A 25,749-nucleotide genomic window follows, 5' to 3' on the forward strand; every position below is an offset into this window, starting at 1 on the left:
AAAAAAAATTAAAAATGAGAAAGATGATCCAAGGAGGGAAATATTAAAATAAATTGCCATGCCCTTCATCTTCTCTTCATCCTTACCTCCCACAGGCAGATAATTACTTTACCAAATCTTTAAGAAAAATTAGTTTGTTGTTCTATATTAATACATTTAATGTTTTTAAGGAAGTTCTGCCTATATATGGCATTGCTCAGAATACCAACTGCATACTAAACTTACACCTTAGCTCTACCTTCACTGCTTTTGAGGGCTTATCTATGATTCAGTATAGTGGTAGGACAACGGGTAATGGCTTTACTCTGAGAAAAGGTAGATTTAGCTTAGCTATTAGCAAGAAGTCCATTACTGTGAGGGAGCTGAGACACTGGAGCAGGTTGCACAGAGAAGCTGTGGCTGCCCTGTGCCTGGAAGTGCTCAAGGGCAGGTTGGACAGGGCTTGGAGCAGTCAGGTATAGTGGAATGTGTTCCTGCCCATGACAAAGGGGTTGGAACTAGATGTTTTTTAAGGTCTCTTCCAACCCAAACCATTCTATGATTCTATGGTTACTTAAAATCAAGACAATAATCAATAAGTAACTGGTGCTCAAAGTACCATATTTTAAATATGAAAGTTGTATGCTTTTTCTTCTGTACTGTTACTGTATTTTCATTAATTTGAAAATACAAATATTTAGAAGTTCAAACACAAACTGTAAAATACTTCACAACCCCTAAGGCTAGAACATCATGTATTGCTTGTATCTGCTATACTGCATGACTACTGAGATACCATGACATGCATTCTCATGTTACTATTAACTATCACAATAAGTAGCAAGAGAAGCATGTAAGAAAGAATAAGGAAAATAAGCAGACTAAGAGCAGACTAAATTATTTCTGTAACAACCAGGTTCTTTTTTGTTGTTTTTGTTCATAAACTTGCAGGCTGCCAATACTTGTGTGTCACCATGTAAGAAAAATTAAGATTAAGCTACACATTATGAAACAATTTTCAAGATACCAGTAATGATACTAAGCATGGTCACCTGCTGAACTATTAAGAAGCCAGAGCCCAGAATGGCAAATTTAGACTGAGGAAATATAGTGCTTTAAAAAAAAATTAAAAAATTCAAAAAAATCTTCAAATATTTCATATAACTACTTCTGGTTGAAGAAAAAACAAAAATCTAAAATTAAACACAGGTTTTGAAATGACAGTCACCAGAGTGTATTAGCCAGTAAAACTCCTTTACTCATAAATCTAAAACCATATATTATGCTTGTGAATGTTCCAGTACTTGAACTCATTCTAATTCTGTCATCATTTTTAATAAACACATACATATATATGAGATACCCTAACATGCATTTCAGGTTACTGCAGTGTTAAGAAACAGGACTATGACAAATAAGCTCCAGCCAATTCATTGCCTATGAAGAAATGTATATATTCATCATTATGTGCATGGATGCACATAATATGAGTATCAATCTGTATTAGCATGGAGCAAGCTAAGTATGGACTAGTATCACAGGCCTGAAGAACTTCAAAGGTTTAAAGAAAGCAGCTTCTTAAGGTAAGAAGCTGTCTGTTAATCATCAACCAAAAGTCACACTGGAATTATAAATACAGTGGCCATTCCCTTGCCCTTCATTTCACTCAAAAAACAACACAGTGTGCTTAGTACAACACTTAGTACTTTGTGTCTGCTAATGTGTATCTATAGCTAAGTGCATAAATATATATTCGTACAAACATGTATTTATGCATATATACTTACACACAAACACACTGTGTTTTTGGGTTTGCATTTTGTTTATGGATGAAATATTGAAGTTACATATAATTTCTAAATTTAGCTTGTAATTTTACCTGGGCCCAGACTAATTCTATTGAAATCAATGAGAAAAAAAAACAACACCAAAACACCTCCCTGCAAATGACAGCATGTTAAAACTGTATTTATACACAATAAATACCATCTTATTTATTTCTGCTAAAGAATTATCAGTAAAGCTGCCAAGAATGACTTGATGTACGCCAGAATCTTCAGAGCACCAAAATGCTATTCTTTTTTAATAAAAAACTCGCAATTGTGCATTTTTTTCCCTGTTTCTAAGGAATGTTACTCAGAAAGCAGCAAAATTTCAAACAATTTCTGGGAAATTGTTATAGTGTTATTACTATTAAAAATCCTCAGGGTGGGCTTTCTTAATTAGCAAACTGGTATCCAAACATTTAATTCCTTTTTATCTTCTCCACCATTAAGAGAATTTCTCATCCATGCTTCCAAGTGTCTACTTCAGGCACTATGAATCCTCCTAACCCCAGTATCTTCACATGGCCAGAAGAAACACACTATATACCTGAGACAAGTGAAGGGGAAAGAATTCTGGGAGCACCTCAGAAGCACAAAATAATGGCTCTCTTCAAGCCCCACCACTCTGCTGTAAAAAAAGAGCTGAACCATTGCCCAGGTCCCAGGGACAACCAGGTTGTACCACTCAACCTCAAACGCCAGAAATGAGGATCACCTAGCATAATGGCATAGCACTACTGCTTGTCACATGACAGTCGCAACAGAGGACCTTCACCTGAACCACTCAGAAGCTGAAGAATGTTAAGAACAATGAACTGGCCACGCTTCTGTATTTCATATCTGGCCTTACTCCATATCTATTTCTGAGATCTTTTCTCCAGCTCTTACCTGTTACACTACATTTCATTCCAGGCTGATTGTTTCTTTTCTATTTCCTTTCAATCATCAGCTTTGTATCTTCATTTAGTGCTATTTTCCTAAGTATATGAAAAACGTCTCCTTCAAAGCATTTTTAGTTGCCTTTCAACACCAATCACAAGGCAGATGCCAACAGAATTTCCATCAATTTATATTTTAAATGTTCTGCTATGTTCTGCAGGACAGCTCCTTGGGAGAGCTGCCGAGTGGGCTTGACATGCAAGGTACACTAATGTATTACACAAATTCAGGGAAGAAGCCATGCAGCATACTGCTTTATGTGCATGCTCTAATATGAAACATTTTTCCAATTCAACATTCTTTCCTAGAACTAGATCTATCAGTAGGTGAGTATCAGCTGTCTTCAATTATTACTTACTCAGATAACAAATTTTGATTATACAATTTTTCTGCTTAAAATTTTTTATCACTGCAAAGACCTGAATTAAAAAAATCAGTATCGCTGATGTTAATTCAACCAGTGAACATACTAATATTTTATTTAGAACATCTTGAGCTTCCTATCTTCTTAATGAATTAATTAAATATAAAACAATTTTTTAAAGTCTTATAATCGCAACATAAAGGAATGGGTTAACACAAAGAATTCACTGATGACTTGCTAGCCAGTTTGAGAGGTATTTCTGAAGCAGATCAAAAATGCTCAGTTATGAAGGGTGGCAGATGTACACGGATAAACCTGCCAGAATTTCTTGATAGTGCTGACAAACAGAAGTTACTGTGTCAACATATTGCCCAATATCTGAAGGGAAAGGACTGGGGGGAGGAGGGGAAGGAGAGATTTAAAAAGAAGGAGAAAAAAAAAAAAAGGCAGCCAGAAGCCAGGCAGCACTAATGCCTGATATGAATTTGAATTTCATTTTTATCAATGTAACTAAACAATTGCCTCTTGATAGTAGAGTTTCAAGACTTCTTTGGCAATTTGTTAAGTATACAAGCAATCAACATCACCATATTATAACCCTGTGTGCAAAATTCAGCAGCTTACATTAAAAACAGCCTAATAGGAAAAAAATCACAAATTTTCAGAGTGGCTGAAAGCAGACTCTTATTCCAGCTGGTGCTGAGAGTAGTCTAAGTATTTGATTTCAGTTGAACAGGGAAATACCTGGTTAAATTCACAGAGAAGAAAACAAGTTTCTGGATGTACATGTTGGCTAATACCTTAGCTTTTCAAAACCTTAGTTTTAAACTCAAAAGAACTTTAAAAACATTTATCTATTATTTTTTCCCTAGTGATAAGTATCCACTAGTTGAATTTGCGACAATTTAGTCACAATAATAAAGTTGTGTATTCCTTAAAGATGCACCTCACCAAGCAAACCACAGAAGTAAGTCCATTTACTGTTGTTTTCCCTACTAATTCAATTCTATCAGAATTTGTAATGTCTTACATGTAGACAATTTAAATAAAAGAATAATTGTAAACTGAAACACATTTCCAACTCCTAAAAAATGACTGGGAGCTATATTAATTAGCTTTTGTGTTGCTATGCAGCATAGCAGCTTTACCAGGCATACTGTGTCTAAAGTATAATCTTTCTCCAGACTCCAGTGCTTCAGAGACATTGACCAGCAGTTCACCAGAAGCCACTCCGCCTTCATTTAAGGTAGCCAATAAAAAATCAGCAACTCTCCCTTTAACCAGAATGAAGCAGCAAAATGAAATTTCAAGGCTGACTATAAGGTGCCCTCTTTGAATGGGACTGGAAAGTGCACAGGAATGCATATATTTTATTTCAACAATCTCATAAAGTGAGGTGGGGGTGGTGTTTGATTTTTATTTTCTTTGCTTCTAATACTGTCAACCTAGATGCTGTTCTTAGCATATTGATAAGTTGAAAATGTTTGAGTTAATACTTTGTTGAGAAAGTGGTTACCTAAAGAGAAAGCATACAGAAATGATTTCACTACATTTCAAAACAGAAAATTTTGACCTGAGACTAAAAATACTAATCTAGAAGAAATTCGATATTCCCTTCACCTTGTATAGGTAGAACTGCAAGTGCATGCTCTGCTTATTTCAACTTAAAATGGATTTCACTCCATGACAGGTTTCATTCTGCATTAAAATTGCAAATCTTCTATGTGGCCCAGTTTCAGCTGCAATTGATCTGCTTTGTCGTCATAGATAAAAACAGCGAAGGACACTGCAGCTTTAAATATTTCAGAGCTATGTAGCTAGTAAATAGACTCCATTGCAATATGGCTCTGAAGGTCGTGTCCTATTGTCTCTTTTCTGTGCAAATATTTTGAACAGCATAAAATGCTTTATTTTATACAATACCTCCCTGCTGTTTCTAAATCATGTCAATTGTATTAGGCATTTCCTCACTGGAAAGGACAGATACGCCACTCTTTCCATACACACCCACGCTCCTTCTAGATGTATTCAAAACCTCCACTGTGAATATAACAGCAGAGTGTACATATCAGACATATACAGCTTTTCATATGTATACCTTATCCTACCAGACTCCCCATTAAATCCCACCACAACATAAGGACAACTAGTTTTTTCAATGGTGGTAAAATAATTAACTGGATTTCAGGTAAAGAAGCATCTTTAGTGAAAAATAACAGGTCTGTTAGAAAACCAAAGCTAGCAATTTTAGTATCTCCTGTTTCTCACCTATGGGAGAATATGAAAAAAAGAAAAAAAAAGGCACATAGCACCAAGAGAATGTAGTCTGCCAAACGCGGTTTTCACAAAGGAAGGCTACTACCAAACAAAAAGACACCCAAAAAAAACAAAAGCCCTGTCATATTTAAGTTACAAGAAAAACAAGACTAAACCTTAAGCCAGCATTTGGAATCTTTGTGCATCCACTCCCTAGGATCAAACCCACTTCCTTCATATAAGGTTATTATCTGATGCAAATATGAGTTATGGAGATGCCTCTCAGAACATGAAATACACCCCTGTAAAAAATACAACTTTGCGATAGCTGTCGCCATTGTAGAAGGTGCATGTGGTCATTTACCTGAAAGGGCAACAGATTGTTGCCATTGTCCGTCCTGAACGCGTTGTCTTCCATCCAGGATTTGGGGGTTAAGGGTGCAGCCCGTGGGAACTTCGGAGGGGCAATGACATTGCTGGAGAATGGTTTTTTAAGGGGTGAAATGGGATTGAGGGGAGAGGGTACACCGACCCCCACTCCCACGCCAACCCCCACTCCAACTGCCCTTCGAGGGTCCCTACCAGCCTGCAGCCCACCCCAAGGATTGGAAGGTGTACTCCAAGCCGCATTTTGATGGTTATTCCAGCTGGAGGAAGAAGAAGAGGAGACAGAGGAGGAAGACGGTTTGCTGGTCATGATGGGCTGATGGCTGTAAGCAGCATTTCTCTGGGCGAAAGGTGCCTGATTAGGGCTTACAGGTGACCTCCGCTGCTGCTGCTGCTGAGCTTGCTGCTGCTGCTGCTGATGTTGGTGGTGTTGAGTCTGAGCTAGGCCAATTTGAGGTGAGAAAGTGCCACCGAATACAGGGTTGACATGGTGTGGAAAATTCTGGAAAAGCATTGTCCCATTGACTGGAGTAATCCCTTGGAAAAAGCTATCATCCACCGTGTTTGTGGTCCCTGTAGACCAGGTGCTGCCGAAGGAGGGAGACAAGGAGGTGCCGGCTGCAGGTTCTTGTTGAGGCTGGTGAAAGCTTAAGCCAGGCAAAATGGGAGACTCCATCTGCATCTTCTCCTTGCTATTTTGTGAAGGAGCTGATGTGCCGATACTAGTCACTGAACTGCTGTCTTCTGGTTTCGGCGTCTCCGACGAGATGGGTGTAGAGGGGGCTTCTGCTGAGTTTGGATCTTGCTGCTGCTGCTGCCGCTGCTGCTGCTGGGGCTGGGCTTTGCTTTTGTCCATCAGTAAATCATCCTGCATGGTTTGCGCAGCTGAAACAGTAGGGGAAAAAACCACAAAGACAGATTATTAACGTTGTCATTCATACCACAAACCAGGCTGTCTTAATCATTTGCCAGCCAAAAATCTCGTCCTATTGCTAGCGCTATGCTACGGCAAATTACAAGGCAAACCCGTAATCTTCCCCCTCCCCCAATTAGGAATATGTAACCTTTGATGGTGCTAGATTGCCTTTAAAATATTTTTTAAGATGCTTCACCCTTTTTGATGCCTTGTTTCCCTTCAGTCTAAATGAGATGTGCTTATAGGGCAGAGATATACAGCAATTTCGCCACGTCTCTTTTCTCTTACACCGGAACTCAGAGCTCTCACCCTGCAATGAGAAACTGATTCTGGTTCCTGTTTTTCCAAGCACCCTCCTCCTCCTCCACCTCCTCCCCCTGGTTATTTGCATACGTCAATAAATACTGCTGCGTCCTTCAGCAAGGTTAAAAAGACACCAGTCTTCAGTCTTCTCCACCCCCTTTTCTATTAAGGGACCTTTAAAGGAGCCGGGTACCGATTTTCCCTAATTAACAAACAAGCTTTCAGTTACTGAAATTTATCAGAGAGAAAGCACACACGAAATCTCGCACTGATGCTGGAGCGGTTCTGAGCTGCACAATCGTTTTCCGGCCTATTTCTGCCGCACAGCTCGCTGCCTGCTTTAGGGCATGAGAAGCGATCACAACGGCGGGGAGGAGGTTGGGGGTGGGGGGAGAGACTCTTCATGTACAAAGCCACCGACGGGTGTTACATTTGCTTTCAGCGACCTTACGATCTTCCCATATAAAACATCAAAGCACTCCTTTGCTTAAAGGTATTTCTACTCGCTGTACTTCTACATATATTAAATTATTAGTGATTCGTTCATTGGAAAAAAAGAAAAGGTCCAAATGCACAGATATTGGAGGTATTATCATACTATCCTGTTTCTGATGCTTTCACAATGAAAAATAAAAATGGGGCAAATTGAAATACTTAAAATACAGACATGCCACATTTTAAAAGCCATCTTTATATGCACAAGACAAACACTAGTGATGCAAATTATTTGCTAAATCAATACATAAGTTTAAACTCTAAAAAAAATAAATGCATGTAGAATGGTTGAGTTGTATCTGCTAGAACAGGGGCTTCGTATGAAATAGAACATCATATTTGATTTTTGAAACACAGTGATACTAATGCATGCGTAGACAGCAGTGAACAATTGTATAAACTAGAATGGGAACCTCCACATTTTGAAAACTTTTAGTCAATTGAAGAGATCATTTTCAATCTCATAAGTATTCTAAATGAGACCAAAATTACTTCAATTAACTATGTCAAAAATAGTAATTGCTGCATACCTAATTGCATTTGAGTTAATCATATGACATGTACATTCCTAAGATTGCCTTATTTTAGGGTTGTTGTTTTACAAAGTAAAGCTAAATCAATTAACTGTTTAATAAAGGTGGCAAAGACTGAAATCATCAACCCTCTCCCTTCTCACATCAACAGTTTTCAGATGGTTCATGTGTACCTTTAACATTTTATTTTTTTTTCTTTTAAATCTCCTGAGCCCTATACACACTTTCTAGTTAAAATGAGTGTCAGGACAGGTTTCTGCTATTAATTAAGTTACTGCTCACTTTCCTTCTTATTTACCTGTTCAATATGTAAACTGAACAGCAAGGGATCATGAACAGACTACACAGTGAGACAACATGAAGGCAAGTTCCTATGCAGAATGGAGCAAACTATTGCATCTGTAACAAGAAGCTCTGCTGGTGCTGGGGGTGCAGAAAACCTTGCAAGGCAGTTTAAAGCAGTACTGCAGTAAGCCATAATATACCAAGCTCTGTGTAACTTTCCGTTAGCTTCATTTCTATCAAAATCACTATTACTCTTAAGGTTACATAAAATTACTGATGATTCCACATATGAGAGAGAGAAAAAGATTATATGTATCTGTTCCCTGGTTCTGAGCTATCAGTATAAAAATATATTTAGCAAGAAAAGCATAGCAGCTGGAATGAAAAAATCTGTTGTCAATAAAGTATATTTAAATCAGTTAGTCACCAGGTTATCTATAGTGGCTAGCACAGCACTAGTTTCAAACATGTACCTTGCCTTAACTAGCTGGTTCTGAACTTTATCCTAAGGATTGTAACCCACATTATTTTCATATTACCTCTTAAAGGTAAAAATCACTGCACAACTCAACCCTCTTGTCAAGGTCAAGACCTACCTTTAATGAATGAAGCCAGTCTGAATGGAAAAACACTGGATAATAAATGACTTTGAAAGACAGGCCAGCCAATGTCTAATGTTGGACTAACGCAGTACCTCCTGATTATTTGCTGGTGTAAGTATTTGTACAAATTTAAAACCCAGTACAGGAAATCCCTATCCCCATAACAATAGCAGCTCCGTTTGCATGCAGTAACCCATGCAGTCAACACAAAAATTTGTAAGGAATGTTTACCTTTGGATTTTCTGTACTTAAAGATCAACAAAATGACAGTATATTTATTTTCTTCTTTCAGGTTTGGTATATGACAAATAGTCGACCACACTGGCAAGAGCACTTTGACAACTGGAAGCTTTCAGCGCATGCTCTCCCAAGGAATCCTGGGGGTTGAAGTCTTAGCTATAGATGGCATTTCACTGCTGCCTATCCTGAAAGGAAGAGGGCTCTAAGGGGAAAAAAGTACGCAAACACTCTCTCTTTCCATGGAAAATTGCTGCAGTCTGAATCACCAGCTCCAAGAAAATAAATATCTGTCAGATTGAGCTGAACCCAAGCAACTAAATAAGAGCTTTTAACAGTTTAATTTATTAACCCTGATCAAATAGCTACCTATTTGGAAGAGCAATAGCTACACAAGAAATAGTAGTAGTATTTCCAAACTTCCAGTATAAGAAGTTAATTATAACCTCATACCAGAGATTGCATCATGTTGCTTAGCTGAAGAAAATATTAAACAATAACCTGCCGTAATACAATTCCTAACAATATTCTGAAACTCAAACATTAATAGGTAGAGCATGAAAATTTAAACCAAATCAAAATCAGCACACAGCCAAAATGTTGTATTATTTGAATAATTTCCAATTTCCAAATTACCACTTTTTCATTACTGAGTTACTGTTACCACACTGAAAACTCTACCAAAAAAAAAAAAAGTGGAAAAAAAAAAGGAAGGTGCAAATTTTACTATTTAACATTCCATCTGCTCTGTCCACTGTTCCACATTTCACCTACCTCCCCTCCAGTACCCACATATGTCCAACCTCCACATCAATACACAGCATGACAGGCATTCCTCTCGTATTAATATTTTGATGATTAATATAGGTCAGGTAAAGTTTTCAGAATTCCATTTACTGGCATTTGTGTTCTGTCTTGTACTGTTGCATGAATTATTTTGGATATTTATTATGGATAATTATTCATAATACTAATATGCAGGAGTAAATACTAATGCTTGTATAGAAATTATATAGTTGAAATCAGAAGTGTGAAAATATCAATATTTAATAAAAGTGCAAGCTGATTGTTTAAATGATGAAATACACTTAGCTTTATCGGTGAAAAGACATGACTAAAGCTAACAAAGGTACATTAGGGCAGTTGAAAATGGGCTGTTAAACACTTACACTTTACTTTCTAGCTTCTGTTTATGTTGGACTGTTATGGTCTACCTGCCCTAAGTCAATGCTGTAATTAAGCGTTTCTCAACACTTGCTCTAACCTGTTTGTGCTACTCTGAATCATTATGAGAAGGAAAACTGCTTTATTACAGCAGTTGAAAAAACCTCATTTGTTGAAATATCCCAGCTATCACAGAAGTAGCTCTAGGCATTCCATACCCCCCCTTTACATTCCTATTTACTTCTGGGTTATTGCTTTTCAGATGATTTGAAGATTCATGTGGAAGGGACCACACCCTTACTGTCAGTTTTCCCCAGGAGACAGCTTCACTTTATAGATCAATGGGTAAAATAAGGAAAGTACTTCTTACGATATTGACAAATGGAGCAGCGCTCCATAAGCGAAGAATATCAGAACATAAATACAGGTTTTGATCAATTGGCCACTAGAAGAAACTGTTTTTTGTTTCTACCAGGCAATTCTTTCATAACTGGAAGTTAAAAAATAGTAACAACAGCTGTATCAGAACACAGGAGCTTAATTCTATCTGCTATCTGCGTTACTTGACCTGGGCCAGTTCCAAAGAAACAACTGTAAAAAAGGCCCAAGTAAGCCTAGCTAACTCAGTTAACATTGCATTGAGTGTGTTTTTATTTTATCAAATTCATTATTAAGTAATTTAAGCCCACTCTAACAGACCATGATGGTGTTCTTGCCAGAAATTAATATTCCAACTAGCTTGAAGATTAAAATTAAGTATTATGTTACTGAAAAAAAAGAGTTTTATTGTAGAAACATTTTCCTCAGTTTAGACTTGTTTCATTTTAGTTTAATTGAGGGCTCCTTTTTTTTTTTTAAGGTGGAATCAGCTAGATAAAAAATGCCTAACCAATCTTGTAATTTAATTTTACACATTACTATCATAGCAGTTAAAAATGCAGTTTTGCCAAAATAGAATATCCATATTGCCAGGGTACTTAGCTTTATTGAAAACAGTGAATAATTCTTGTCAACTTCTTTCTTAAGTTTAAATCTCTATAAATTTGTTAGGAAATGATTTAGTATTTTCAATGTTGATATTTTGACATAAATCTGATAGCCAAATTTAGGACTCAATCTTAAACCTTAAATAGCTGATACTGGTTTTGGTGATTTTCATTAAGATCTATACTTGCCTCCAGACATGCAGTTTTATTCAATCCAAAATGTCTGCCACCTCCAGTTAGCATCAGTGAAGCTGAGCCTTGTCAAATCTCAATTAATAGCAACCCTTTTACCTCACTTTGCATTGGAAAAAGGGAGCATTCCCAGGAGAGTTCACTCCGGGCTCAAATGCAGCTACCATCAGGTGAAGGTAAGAGAGGACAGAGTAAGACAGTGCAATTAACATCATGGATACGGAAGGAACAAAGAAGGATCTATTAAGGGATGATATGGGAAACAATAGTTTTTTAAAAATGAAAAAACTGCCAGAAGCAACATGAAATTTATAGTGGAAATTGCCAATGCAAAAAAAGGAAGCATAAAGAACAGAAAGTGGAAAGAAAAAGAAAACACAAAGGGGATGAGGGAGAGTGAACTGAAGGAGGTGATTATTAGGGAGAATAAACCAGGTATTTGAATAAAGCAGCTGCATATCTGGTCTTGTTAAGGGGAAGAGATGAGGATGGAATGACAACTCATGCTCCGTCAGGGAATAAGGATTTTTTTTCCTTAGATTTAGAAATGGTTATATATGTATTTTAGGACTTTGATTCTGAGAAGAGCAAACAAATGGAGGACATACACACCAAGCTGTCCAACAGGCACAAATCAGTTTGTAGATTTCAGGATCTTTAAGCTTTTTATGGAATGATAAGAGGTTTGCCATTACAGGGTCACAGAATTACAGAATCTGTGGGTTGGAAGGGACTGTTAGAGGTCGTCTAAGTCCAAGCCCACTGCAATAAGCAGGGATATCTTCAACTAGATCGGGTTGCTCAGAACCCTGTCCACCCTGACCGTTAATATTTTCAGGGATGGCGCACCTACCACCTCTCTGGGCAACCTGTTCCAGGTTTTCATCACCCCCACAGTAAAAAATGTCTTCCTTATCCAGTTTAAATCCACCTTCTATTTGTTTAAAACCATTACCCCTTCTCATGTCACATAAACCTAAGGATAAAACCAGATTCCCTATTTCCATTTGTAACATTTTAGAACAAATATATAAAACCTAAGCATTTGGCCAGTCTAGCTGATCAGTGCTCTGGCCAATAGACAATGCACTTATTCCAGACCAAGATTAGGAGCCAGAAACTCTGGTATATAATATTGCTCTTACATTTTGCAAACAGCTGTAATTGGGACAGTGTGTATTAGGCTGTCTTCCAGGAAATCATGACCACATGGTTTACTCAAGCCACTGTACATCCAAGACTTCTTAGCAGTACAAGCAAAACTGAATTTTACAGTCCTAAGAATAAGAACTTAATAAGTTTTCTGGGACAGGATGTCAGCATGACACCTTCTTCCTACTTGCTTCTATACATACTTCTTGTATGGAGCATTTACATCACTGTAATTACTTTAGCATTCCTATTTATGATATTTGTAGCAACTAGAAAATAAAATAACACCCTCCCTACTCCATAGGTATAATATAGCCATTAAGACCAAGTCCTGATACTCACACACATTTTTACAATACATTTCTCTCAGTAAAGACTCTGAAAACCAGACTGATTTTTGCCTAAGGCAGCACAGCCAAAGAATCCAGTATATTCATTAAAGTCTCCTTTCTATTCTACCTGATCTCTATAGTCATGTATATCCACCATGCAAATACTACTTGTCCTAAGCAAGAACAGATGTAGGTTGATGCAGTTGCACAGTTGTGGGGTTGGCCCTGTAAATTACTACCTTGTACAGTAACTACAGCACAACAAAGTTGCAATTTACACGAGGTATCCAGGACTAGTCACATGCAACAAAAATTATTACAAGAACTATTAAAAAATACTTTTATGTATATCACATGAAAAGGAAAATTCAAAGTTGACCTTCATTAATCAGCCTTCCCAAGAATCTGGAATGTCACAAATACCTTTGAAAAGTAAGGTATCAGCCTTTGCTAGGGGAACGTGACATTATACAGAACCTTTACATGCAAGCATACACTCAGACTGAAAAGTAAGAGCAGGAGACAGACACCCAGAATGGAAATAAACAGAAAGGCAACTTCTCTCCAGGTCCTATCCACCTCTTCTATAAAGAATTTTCAGCTTCTAAATTTCCAAGACTCATGGACTGATGGGATGTTCTAACTTCAGAACGTACAGTAAATTTTAAAAGCACTTCAAAAGGATTTTTTTTCCATTAGGAAGCACGCCTACAAACCAAAGTGAGAGCAGCGTCATTACCACCAGCCGTCCCACGCCTCACCCCACTTGCGTACAGAAGCTAGTAGCCACCAGGCCTCCACCGAGCACGACGGGCCACTTACAAGGGCGCCGGGTGCTTGTGCCTGTCATTACCAGCAAGCCCACAAAACCGGATTAATTTCCCTGCCGAAGTGCCAGCCCCCGCCTCTCTCGGCAGCCAACTAGGGCAGGCACCTGGCAGAGTCACCTCTTCCCCCGGGCCTCTCCGCCCCAAGGACAGGTCCCGGGAGGCCGGCCGGCCAAGCAGGGGGCTGGAGCTGCCTGGCACCTGCTCGGGAGGCGAAGGAATGGCGAGGGTGCTGCTCCTGCCCCGTAAGCGTCCCCCGACGGCACAGAGGAGGCGGCGGCCCGGCCTTTCTCCACTTCCCTCCTCCCATGAGGCGGGACCCGTGCTGCGCCTCTCGCCTCACCCGCCGCCGAGGGCAACGGTCGCTGCGCGAGAAGGGCGATGGCCGCTCCCACTGCTCCGTCCCTTCAGGCCCCCAGAAGGGCCGGGGCGGCGGCGAGCACTGTGTGTTCGGGAGTGGCAGCCACCACAAGCGGGAGCGGGGCCAGGTGCTGACCTTCCACCGCGTACCCCCGCTACCCTGCCCCGTTCCCTACCTGCCCGCGCGCAGTGCCGGGCAGCGACTATACGGCAGCAGCAAAGAGAGACATAAGGCAGGGAGCGGTACCGCGGGAGGAAGAGAAAGCGGAGCGTGCCCACCCGCACCTTTAAACTCCCGGCGGCGGCAGAACTACACTTCCCGGCGTGTCGCGGGGCGGCCGCCCGTTCCCTGGCGCAGGCGTGTTGTGGTGGGTGGGCGGTGGTGACGGGCTGGCGCTTACCTCACAGAGGCTGCGCTGCATGTCTTGCCCCGCCAGCGCGGCGGCCTGGAACGCGCAGCTTCTGTGGACGGCCCCGTGCTGCCTCGGCGATCGGCTGTCCGCTTCGTCCCCGCCTGCGGAAGGAGGGGCAGCCCCGCAGGACGGTGGTTTCGCTGCCCTTCCTCTTGCTCCCCTTTCTCCACCTCCACGCGTGTGACGTGCGGCTTTGTCGTCGTCAGGGCCGCCTTTGTCAGGCTCCGGGCCTTCTGCTAGGCCCGCTCTTTCTCCCGGGAGCCATGTCCGAGCAGACAGGCTTGGCCCTGCCGCAGTCCATGGACAGGTACGGGGAGGGTTCAGCGGGAGGAACCTTCGGGGTAGGTGCGTGAGCCACTTGCGTCTCCTGGGCTGCGGGGGGCTTGGGGTGGGCCTCTTGGGCGCGGGGCTCCCGCAGCTGCCCTGGCGGGGGTCCGAGTCGTGATGGCAGCGGGACAGGGCCTGGGCCAGTGGCGCTTGTCCGGGTTCACTTTGTGTTCTTTGGGAAGTTTGGTGGTTGGGGGGAAGTCGTGCAAGCTCTTTCGTGAAGTGACGTAAGGTGCCGCGGTCTCCGGCGTGCTCTCCGCTGGGTATGCTCCCCGGGGTTTGTTCAGGAGGAGGTGTGTCTGGGCTGAAGTGGGTTCTGGGGAGAATGGTGGAGGTCTACAGAGGGCTGTCCTGTTTCTGTGGGCCTGGGAGATACTGCGGGTATGGAAAGCACAGACATGTACGTAAAATAAAGCAGCAAAAGACGACCAAAGCTTAACAGGCCCTGACTGTTTTGTTGCTGATCTTACGGTTAATGGGGAAAGGCTGTAATTGCTTTTTGGAGTGGTGTTAAAAAGTGCAACCTAAAAACTATTTTGACTGGAATGTAGGGGAGGAAAGACGACTGTTAACTCTTATTTTTATCTTTATGCGTTAGTTTGAATACGTAGCACTTTCACCCTGTTCTGCTGAGAGTTTAAAATACTTAGCTATAATTTTGAGTCATGCAGAAAGTCCTTAAGACCTGTCCCTATAAACAACAAAAACAGGTAGCCTGTTATTGCTGCATTTGTGATAGGTTGGTATCTCCGATGGTGCGTGGGCACCCAAACAGAATCAGGCTCCTGTTGATGAACCTGTCATGCTTTTATCATACAGAAGAAAAAACAAAAACCAACCAACCAACACCCCCCCCCCCCCGAACAAATCAACAACAAAAAAAAACACAAACCAGCAACAACAACCAAACAATCAACACCCACTCCTGAAACCCTGGTGGTTTTCTTTCCATGTCACCAGGAAAGAGGGTTTAGTGAAATACAGGCTGTCATCAGGGGCAGAGCTTGTGCAGCCTGGAAGGTGAGGATGAGAAAGTTAAGCTTGATGTAGAAAGAGGATAAAAGTGAGTTGGGGAAGGAATGAAATAAAGTTGTGTCTGTTTAAAAAAAAAACAACCTGAAGAAGTAAGAGATGACAAGGGCGTGATTTAGGTTATAATTTACAATGATGCCTGTCAAGGAGGCTAGCAGCCAGGAACCATTAGTGCATTTCCAAGAAGTAACAGGAAGGAGGTAGGCTTTTGGAAATACTATCAGGAAAGTAATTCAGTTTGATACGCTTCCTGTGAATGTAGGGAATAAAAGGGAAGAGTTAAGGAAGACAAAAGGAGTTGGGAGAAGGATGACAGGACTAATGAGGGGATGGAAAAGACCTGGAAGAGTGTTAAAGATTCAACTCTTCTGAAACTAAAAATAGAAAAAAAAAATCTGCATCATGACATTTGTAGTCCAGTAATATGTAATATTTTGTTTTGGAGTTCTAGGAAACCTTGATATTCAGAGCAAATTCTCCGCTCTCTGTGGCTGTTATAGCATGAAGTCCTAGTTCATCCTTTTTGGGAGATCGCTGTAAAGTTCTTTCTATAATCTGCGTTGTGAACAACTGTTAAATTAAACAGTTAATTAAAAAAAGGGAAATAACTACTGCTCAAACCAGTTTACTGTTCTGCAGTTGTTATGTGTAATGGATATGTGGGTTTGATGTACCCTTAATATTCTTATATCCTTGAAGCTTTGTGAAATTGTAATTTGTATCTCTGGCCCTTCTAAAAGACTTTTTTTTCAGTACCAGAGTTGATACAATTTAGACAATTGGAAAGTGTTCCTGACTTAGTTAATAACAAGGGATGGTGGGGGGGGAAGTTTTAAGTAGCTAGGTAGTGTAAAATGAGGTATGAAGAAAGACTGTGGCTTTTATGTAAGAATTTACAGGGCTTAATATAGGAAACTTTAGCAACAGTAGCGTGAGAAGTGGTGAATGGAGTGGTAAGAAGGAGCCAAGTATTTAGGATCTCAGTTTAATTCAGAGTGTAGTACAATACCAATAGAAGGATCCTGGGAGTAACTGAGCCCTCAGAACGCAGTCGGTGTAAATAATTTTTCTGTTACATATTAGGTTTACAGAGCAGTGTTACACTGGAAGGAATTAATTTTCATTCAGCTGGTATTTCTGAATCTTATACATAACTATTTTCATGTTGTATGTACTGATGATCAAAATAAACTTTCGCTGTTTCACCTTAAGGAACGCAACCCATGGATGAATCATCTGTAGAGATTCTGAGGGGTTGAAATGGCTCTTCTACCCTGTTATCTTTATTGCTAATGACAGATGGTTGTTTTCCTAGGTAAGAGGAAAAATACGCAAAGCATAAGAGTAGCTGTTAATACATTATAACTTAACAAAAAGCGCATACTTTGAAATCAAGTTTGGATTGTTTAGTGAAAGATGAGAATTGATTCTAATAGGTAAAAAGGGGGGAAAAATAGGGTTGTGTGTTTTGTTGGGGTTTTTTGTTTGTTTCTGATACCTAGATGGTCACACAGAGAGTGGTGGTGTAGTTGTTACTTGTTTCTACCAGGAGTAGAACCAGGTTCTGCCAGGTGCAGATCTGAATGTATGCACTGTTCTGTATACAAGAGTCAGAGCTCTTACAGAAAGTTCTTTAGTTTTGTATTTGTGAGAAAGAACAGTTGACTGCTTCTCTTGACTCTTGCATTCTACATCTTTATGGCTCACAGTTGTTGTTTTTTTTTTTATTTCCCTTAATAAAGCAATTTGGATTTCTCCAGTGTAAGGAGTGGCTTGATAGGACCTTGTCATCGTTGCTTGGGGTTAATATTTCTTTTGTACATTTTGAGCTTTATCATCCTTTATTTTCCCTGCATAATTTCAGACTGGAAGGTAACCATGCATTTGTAACAAAGAAGGTAAATAGCTGTTAAGGTATTTTAGAAGTTTGTAGTTTGATTTTTCTAGCTAAGGTTTTTATACTTGCCTGAAGGACTGGCTACAGCATAAAGAAGCATGAGAAGTAGCTGTGACCATGAAATGACACTACATTCTGGATTTCTCTTGTTGGCACCATTTAGGAAACTAATCCAGATTATTATAATGATCCTTTCTGGCCTCAAAACTGGAACTGAAATTGAAATTTGAATTTCCATCCCTCTTGTAATTTTTTTCTTCCAGCTCATGTTTAAATAACAGCCCTAGATAACAGTCATAAGGACTTTTCTGCATGCAGAATTCTTTGCAGTTTCTCGTAAAGGGCCATATTCCTGGACTAATGTCTGCATTTGAAGGCAGTGGTTAGTGGTCAAAGTAGTGAGGTTTTATTATTTTTAATCCCTTAATTTCTGTTGGCTTAATGTATAAGTGACGCAATGATAGGAATTTCCATTTTTAAAAAAATGAATTTTTTTTGTGTTTTTTTTAATTTACTGTTAATGAATGTAAACTAATTTTTCAGGATTTATTTAAATAAAATTGCCAAATTATGTGAAAATATTTTGAAATTATAGCAATTACAGTATTGAGTGCACAGGGCAAAATTTACTTGAAAGTCAATCCTAATGCATTTGTTGAATTTTAACAGGCAGAGGCCATTTGATATGCTATACATACTTTCAGTGTAAAAGCATTTTTTAAGGAAATACTCAGAAATATTCTGAATGGTATTAGGATGTTGAACCTTTACAGTGAAAGTCTTGTGCTTACTATGGCAGGACAGTGAACTGAGTCAGTCCTCCCTGTAATTTCAGGTATCATTTTGGAGATGCACAAAAACCCCTCAAGCCTTTTGTGGGCTTTCTTGTTTTCTATTCAATTAGGTCCTATAACTTTTCTGTCTCAGAGCTCTTTGACAATAGTACTTCCAATTGAACATGTTTCATCTAACTACCCTGTGTACCACCTGCTATGAAAGGTATTCTGGCCTCTTAAAAAAATTTTCAAACGTTTTCATTCTTCTGGGTAACTTTCATAGCATGTTTTGGGTCGGAAGGGATCATCTAGTTCCAACCCCACTGCCACAGGCAGGGACACCTTACACTAGAGCAGGTTGCTCCAAGCCCCATCCAGCCTGGCCTTAAACACTGCCAGGGGTGGGGCAGCCACAAGTACTTTGTGCAACCCGGGCTGGGTCTTCATCATAGTACAGATTTTTTTTCTCATATCTAAATCTACCCTCTGTCAGTTTAAAGCCATTCCCCCTTATCACTATATGTCCTTGTCGCTCTCCAGATTTCTCATAGACCCCCTTTAGGTACTGAAATGCTGCTCTAAGGTCTCTCTGGGGCCTACCATTACTCAGGCTGAACAAGCCCAGCTCTCCTGCTTCCATGGGAGAGGTTTGAGCTCTGCTAATTTTTGTGGCCTCCTCTGAACTTGTTCCTCCAGGTGTGTGTCCCTCTTGTGTTGGGGACCCCTGACCTGAGTACAGTACTCCAGGTGGGGACTGAGGATAGTAGAGTAAAGGGGGAGAATCACCTCCCTTGACCTGCTGGTTATGTCCCTTTTGATGCAGCCTATGTATAGTTACCTTCCTGGACTGCAAGCACACATTAGCGGGTCATGTTGAGCTTCTCATCAGCACCACCACCAAATCCTTCTCTAAAGGCTCTTCTTAATCCAGTTTCCACTCAGCCTGTATTTGTGCTTTGGATTGCCCCAGCCCAGGTGCAAGACCTTGCACTTGAACTTTCTAGCATTTCTTGGTGCTGTACTTGATAAAAAAATTAATCCTTTAAATACTGACTTTTTCTGGTGTCATTTGCTTGTCAAGTACAATTTGACTTCCATTTTTTTATAGTTATGTTTTTAAGCGAACTAATGTGTAAATTTAGTTTGGTTTTAAGTTATGTCTATAGGTATGTCTTACCAGTTTGCTATTTTATAAGTTTATGTAATAGCCTGTATGTTGTTGCCAAGACATCAGCTGGCTGTGATCCTGTACAACTAACCCTTCTTACAGAAAGAACACTTAAATGGGTCTTGCCAGAGTTGCTGTTAGAATACATATGAGAAAACAAAACTAGTAACTGTTTATTTTACTATGCAGTCTTTTTGCTGTGTTGCTTGAGCAGTTGCTTTCTGAAGTGGTAAGATTTTTGAAGAGTAGTTACAAGAGTACTTGCCATAGTGAAGTCAGTGGCAAGCCCATATTGATAGAAAACCCAGATAATGTAAATATTTGATTAAAAAAAATCTTCAGTGTGGTCAGTTTGAAGATATTTTATTTGTTTGTAAAGATAATCTGTTCAGTGTGCTGTTTTCAAATAAATGCTTAGCTACACACTAGCTTTTTGCTAGTTGTGTCACCTTAACGTGAGCTGGAAAATGTATTTGTATTTTTAAGCTATATTCTCTTGACTTTAGCTGGATTTTGTGCAGATTGCTCTTGCAATTGCTTATGCTAAGGCTTCAGAATGGTGGGTTTTGTTTTGTAGGGTTTTCTAAATGCATGTTCTGTGGTAGTAATCTGTGGTAATCCGTTTACTATCTAAATTAAAACCAACTCCTGCTCCTTCCATCCCATTTATTTGCCAGCTGACCAGACTGTGGTCACTTTTGCCTTCTGTTTTTTCAAGTATACAAAGATGCTAGTCAAGTCAGAATGTGATATATAATCTGATAAAGGCTTGTGCAGGTACATGCTGACGAACCAGTGTAGTGGCAGTTTTAGTATGGTTTAGGTTTTGAATTGGCATGTTTGGTTTTCTGAATGGATAGTAGTTGGTTCAACTGTGGTTGATATGCACCCCCCCTTGATAGAAACTAGAGGAATGTCATGTGACTGTTTTGTACCTTGCCATTCCTTATTTAAAGGAGACAATAGAGCTGAAATTGCAGGTAGACTTAAAAAGCAATTAGAAGATAAAATGCAGAATTGTATTTGTCTTAACAAATTACTTACTCCATCAAGAGTAGAATTTTCTTACAAAAAATACTCTCTTTGCCAGAGCACTGGTTTGTCAGAAAAATGGTAGCAGTTAAGGGTCAGAAGTTGCAAAATAGCAAATATGTAGGCTATTTCAATTTTCTGAACTGTCATCTAACTATTATCTGGTAATTTTCTTTTTTGTTTTTAAAGAAAAAAGCATATGCAGTGCTTTTGTACCTCATTTTTAGTTGTTATTTTCATTCCAGTTAGCATGTGTGGTGGTGTTTGTGTTGGTATGAATCTTTTCCCTCTTTGGAAGTGTGGGCACTGGTTTAGGTCTGTTCTCACAATTAACTGTTGCTACTTCAGTAACCAGACATCATTTCAGATTAAGACCTTACTGCTACAACCTGGACAACTCAATTAGTGCAGTGAGGTCCTTGATTAAAGACCTTTGTCCTGAACTACTTAAATTTGTGCTGGATATTGTGTGCTGTGAATAATCTCACTGACTAAAGTTGACACAAGTACGTCTTTGTAGGAGTGGAGTGAACTACTTAAAATATGCAGAGTAATAAACAACATAAAACACTTCACAGGATTTATGTAGTATTTTTACTTTTCACAAGCTGTTTACTATCTTTGCAGTTACTCACTCTGTTCTACTTGTGCTGATTAATTACACCTTTCTTCATTGCCATACCTGAAGGAATTGTTTTCTTTATTTCTTAAACACAGTTAAACTCTTTTGAAAGAGGACTTTCCCTGACCTGTGGTTGAAGTCGATAGGCAACTGGAAGTATCTGGCTTACTGTTGTTCCTCTAGAGTAGGATAAGCATTCTTAGAAGAGAGTATTAGAATAAAGAATAGGCTGTGATGACTTAAACTCTACTAGGAAGGAAAAAAGGTGTGTTCCCTGTTCTTCCCAACTGATTGGAAGCTGATGTTGATACAGGACAGAAAAAACAAAGTTACGTATATCTTGGACTGGGTTTTAAGAATAAAAGTTTGAAACAGGAGTAACTTTACAGGAGTAACTTTCTAATAGCTAGACTTTTTCATTATTGCTTCATCCCGGGTACATCCCTTGCTATTTTGGTTCTCTTTATGCTGAAGGACCTGCATAGATTTCTTCCTGTGTTTTATCAGTAGAAGTGATTAGTGGAGATTACTGCAGATCTACAGAATGCCCATTTGTAGTATAAAAGTGTCAGCATGTTATTTATAAACCTTTGACCATCATCTTCCGTGCACTGTATTTACATTTTTGACGCCTACTTTGATATGCTCAGGAACAAACATACATGCTTTAATTGCTGCTTAACTGTTAACGTCTGTCTGCAGACATGAGGCAGTTATTCCTCCTGCTTAAGTGTGGGGAAATTGCTGAGAGATATTTATCATTTTTACACTAAGTATCTTGTTATTCCATGTATTATCAAGGAATTCAAAGAATATTTTCAGCCATTGTATCTGTTTCATCTAAAAAAAAAACTATACAAAAACCTGTTCATTGATATCTGAAACATAAAAGTGCTCAGACCTCTGTAGTAGTGCTTAACTGTGATTGTTTCCTGTGGCATGGTGCCTCCAGTGCTTGCTGAAGTTAAAACTTCTGACAATTAACGCAAATGACTTGAAGAATTATATGCATAGTTTACAGAGCAAGATCAGTTAAAATGTTCAGGTGTTAATTTTGGAACATCTTTTTAAGTAATACTTCAAGTGGTAATGAACATGCCAGCTGTTTAGGATTTGTTTGCTTGGTGCTTCTGACAACCTGCTTTTGGACTTACTGTTCTGCAGAGTGGGTGGGAAGTTCTTTGTGTGAAAGTGTAAGAGATTTTTGATGCATCTTACTATCCTCTCAGTAACAAAATGACTTGGGTACTAGCTTGTTACAGGATGTAATGCCTATCTTTATCGAAAGTGTGCATGACTTGCTAATTTTTTAATGGTACATGTGGTTTACACGAGTAGCAAATCCAGTTTTAGTGCAGAAGAATAAGACCCAATCTGAAGTGGTTTGGTTAAATTCTTTAAAGCAAACTGCTTCTGGCTAATCTTTCTAAATGAAATTGATGTTATGGTTGCAGAGAGAAGATGGTCAAGGAGCTGGAGCCCATGACTTGCTAGGAAAAGTGAGATGGAACTGGGCCTGCTTAGCCTGAAGAGATGGCTTGGGGAAGACCTAATAACCTTCTAGTACCTACCAAGGAGGTTATTCAAAAGGCAGTCTGACTCTTTTTGGAGGTTGTTAGCAGGATGATGAGAAACAATAACTGTAAAAATGAACAGAAGGTTTCTGCATGTGGGGATGGAGAGCGATGTAATTAAGCTTTAGAACGTTTGCCCAGGGCAGCTGTGGACCTCTGTCCATGGGACTTTTCAACACCCAGCTGGAGAAAGCTCTGACAGTCTGGTCTGAATTCAGTGTTGCTTTCGCCTTGTTCAGGAGGTCTGACTAGAGATCTGTGGTCCCTTCCAACCCAAATAATTTTACGATACCAGGTCTAGATGCAATCCCAATTTAAATAGCACACTGGTAAGGATTTATTCACTGCATGATGAACATGCTGTGATGGAGGTGCCAGTACAGGAGGTATGGTCCATTAATATCTTCTGGCAAATCTGTACTTAGCCTTTTTTAGCATCAGTTCCAAAATCTGTACCTAAAAGTTAAGATGAATTCTTTTCAAGTTGGACTAGGATCTTATTTTTTCATTTTCTCAGAAATCTTTTTCTTTCCTGTTATATTAATGCTACTATTAGTGCTTTTTTTCAATAGCTTTCTGCTGTTCAGTGGAAGTGCTTAGGCTCAGGATTTTTGTGTCAGTGATTCTGGGGCAAGGATTATACACCTCCTGCCTAACACTAATACAGGATAAGAAAAATTCCAATCAAAAGCTCTACTTCTGAATGTTTGTGCTGAAGTTGTGTTATATCTGGGACTAGTTGTTCATTTGTTTGTAACTTTAAATCTTAATTATCTAACTATGATAAAAATAAAAAATTGGCCTGTTTATATGAGTTTCCTGATAATAAGCAAATTCCAATTGATTTAAGGGCCAACCATGGAATCTTTGCATATTTTTGGAAACAAACTTTTTGGTTAAGTGTAAGTTAGTGCTTCTAGTCTTTAAGGTGATTGTTGATGAGTGTTCTCAGTTTATGTATCTGTGCCTGTTTCTCCCTTTGGTGATGCGTCTTTTGAAGGTGTATGTATTAAAAGAAAGTATTACCACAGTGTGAAGATAGTGAGTAATAGTGATTGTAGACAAGAGGAGCTGGCATCCAGTAATTTATCTATTTTTAACAGCCATTTTATTATAGTAGACATTTCTTCACAGTCTTGCTAGAAAAATGGTTAGACCCTCTATTTTAAAGCTGCAGTGTTGTCTTTATATACTTTCCTGGTCTCCCCTCATTTGTTTCTCCTGTTATAAGTGTCTTCTCCTGGGATCTAAGTACTGCTGTTTAGATGTGGTTATTTTATATTGGACTAGAACATGCCTTCTGTGAAGGCTATAATTACAGCAGGCCATGTGCTGGGTGCTTGTGACTGTTCTGGTGAGTCATGCTGTCAGTTCTAGAGTGCTGAGGAGAGTTAATGTCATCAGACACCTTGGAGTTTTGTTTACATTCATTCAGAGTAAAGACATTTCCAAATCTGCAATGTCTGCCGCATTTGAGGGGTTGGTTTTTGTTGCTGAGGTATTAACGTCCCAAGAATGTATCTGCTTGGCACTTAATTTTTGGGGGGGGGGTAGTTTTTAGGGTTCAAATTGTTCCAGTTTTATTATGTATATTAGGAGGATACAAGATGACTGACTTCAGCAGAGCTTTTTGGTTTGCTCTCTTTATACTGTAAATTATCTGTTAAAAATAGAAGATATAAACTGAAAATAACTTGAGTAATAGTGTCTGTTATATAAACTCTTGAGTTCAAAGCAATTTGCTTGCTTTGGAGTCTTCCTGCCAATTTTTGCAGCTTTAGGATTACACTTTGTATTTTTCTTCTCTCTTGGAATAGCAACAAAAAAAATGCTTACCCTATATGGTCAGTTTAACTCTGAAACTCTCTATGCACACATACAAAAGTTGAACTTTTATTTCACAGTTACCTTGCCTGTTAATGGAATGTGAAGTAAGTAGCCATAACTTTGGTTTCTAACAGATTTAAGTCTATGTTAGCATACATACACTTTTGTGACTAAAGACATGGTGTCTAAAGATTAACTTGTATTTTTATATTACCTGGATATGATACTGGAAAATTGCTGCAGGAGATGGAGTGAATCTCTGTGAATGGAACATAATTTTGCATTTCTTTTATCTTTTGTTTGTCACAGTAACCATTTAATGTCAAGATAGTTACAGTTTTAGACAAGTCAAAGTTGGTCTATTCTATATGTATGTTGCTCCTGATATTTGTGACATCTGTCATCTACTCTCTACACATACCACAAATACCAGTACTGCTATTTTTCTGATGCAGTTCTCTTTGTATTTCCTCCAGTGCAAAATAACATTGTTTCATCTTCTTTTTGAGACTGGGTATTGTATTTCAACATTCCAGTTTAAAACGGCAGATTAGAAACATCTTGATACCAATCTTTGAAAACACAGATATGGTTAGTGTTTGATTAAGGAAGCTAGTAAGTACGTGTTAATCTTCTGCTATAGAAAAGTAAATCTTCCAGGAGATATGAAGGACTAATAGTGCTTGCTTTGGAACTCGAAGGATTTGAAGGTTAAAGCTGAATTCCTTTAAGTCAACCAAACACTTTCGCCTTGGTTGATAGAGGAAAAATGGATGTAGTTTTGCTCATCAAATGGCACAGCTAATTACAGAATTCCTGACAAAGCACTAAATCAGTTGTGCAGCAGTTCCTAATCTTGATCCATGGGCAGCATTTTCAAGCAGGCAGTATGCTGTAACCAGAATTGGTCTGATGTCAACGTTAGCCTCCATACTAGTATTTTTAA

At 39.2% G+C, this 25,749-nt stretch overlaps 2 protein-coding genes and 1 long non-coding RNA gene across 14 annotated transcripts in view; 2 read left to right on the forward strand and 1 right to left on the reverse strand.

Annotated features, from left to right (window-relative positions):
* The window catches only part of CPEB3 (cytoplasmic polyadenylation element binding protein 3), a 93,185-nt gene extending 78,515 nt beyond the window's left edge, over positions 1–14,670 (reverse strand). For 6 of the 12 annotated variants that reach the window (XM_061459145.1, XM_061459139.1, XM_061459138.1 and 3 more), the window contains exons 1-2: positions 6,977–7,185; positions 5,729–6,636 (exon numbers count right to left, since the gene is read on the reverse strand). In XM_061459145.1, coding sequence (XP_061315129.1) covers positions 5,729–6,636; positions 6,977–7,058 — 990 coding nt within the window. In that variant the 5' untranslated portion in view covers positions 7,059–7,185. Of the gene's footprint in view, positions 1–5,728; positions 6,637–6,976; positions 7,186–13,770; positions 13,905–14,311; positions 14,501–14,536 lie in introns of those variants that run through there. The other 6 variants (XM_061459147.1, XM_061459146.1, XM_061459141.1 and 3 more) reach the window with 5 other exon arrangements.
* On the forward strand, positions 7,332–9,319 carry LOC133272235 (uncharacterized). The gene is made up of 3 exons (XR_009744374.1): positions 7,332–7,463; positions 8,832–8,996; positions 9,178–9,319. It is a non-coding gene; the product is annotated as an uncharacterized LOC133272235 (long non-coding RNA).
* MARCHF5 (membrane associated ring-CH-type finger 5) overlaps positions 14,528–25,749 on the forward strand; it is a 30,888-nt gene continuing 19,666 nt past the window's right edge. The window contains exon 1 of the mRNA XM_061459159.1: positions 14,528–14,855. Within this exon, the coding sequence (XP_061315143.1) occupies positions 14,812–14,855 (44 nt within the window). The 5' untranslated portion in view covers positions 14,528–14,811. The remainder of the gene's footprint in view (positions 14,856–25,749) is intronic.

The sequence above is a fragment of the Pezoporus flaviventris genome, unplaced genomic scaffold (assembly GCF_033815535.1).
Source record: "Pezoporus flaviventris isolate CSIRO_AGI_PZ_B2104156 unplaced genomic scaffold, CSIRO_AGI_Pfla_v1 ptg000029l, whole genome shotgun sequence".
Classification (NCBI taxonomy): domain Eukaryota; kingdom Metazoa; phylum Chordata; class Aves; order Psittaciformes; family Psittacidae; genus Pezoporus; species Pezoporus flaviventris.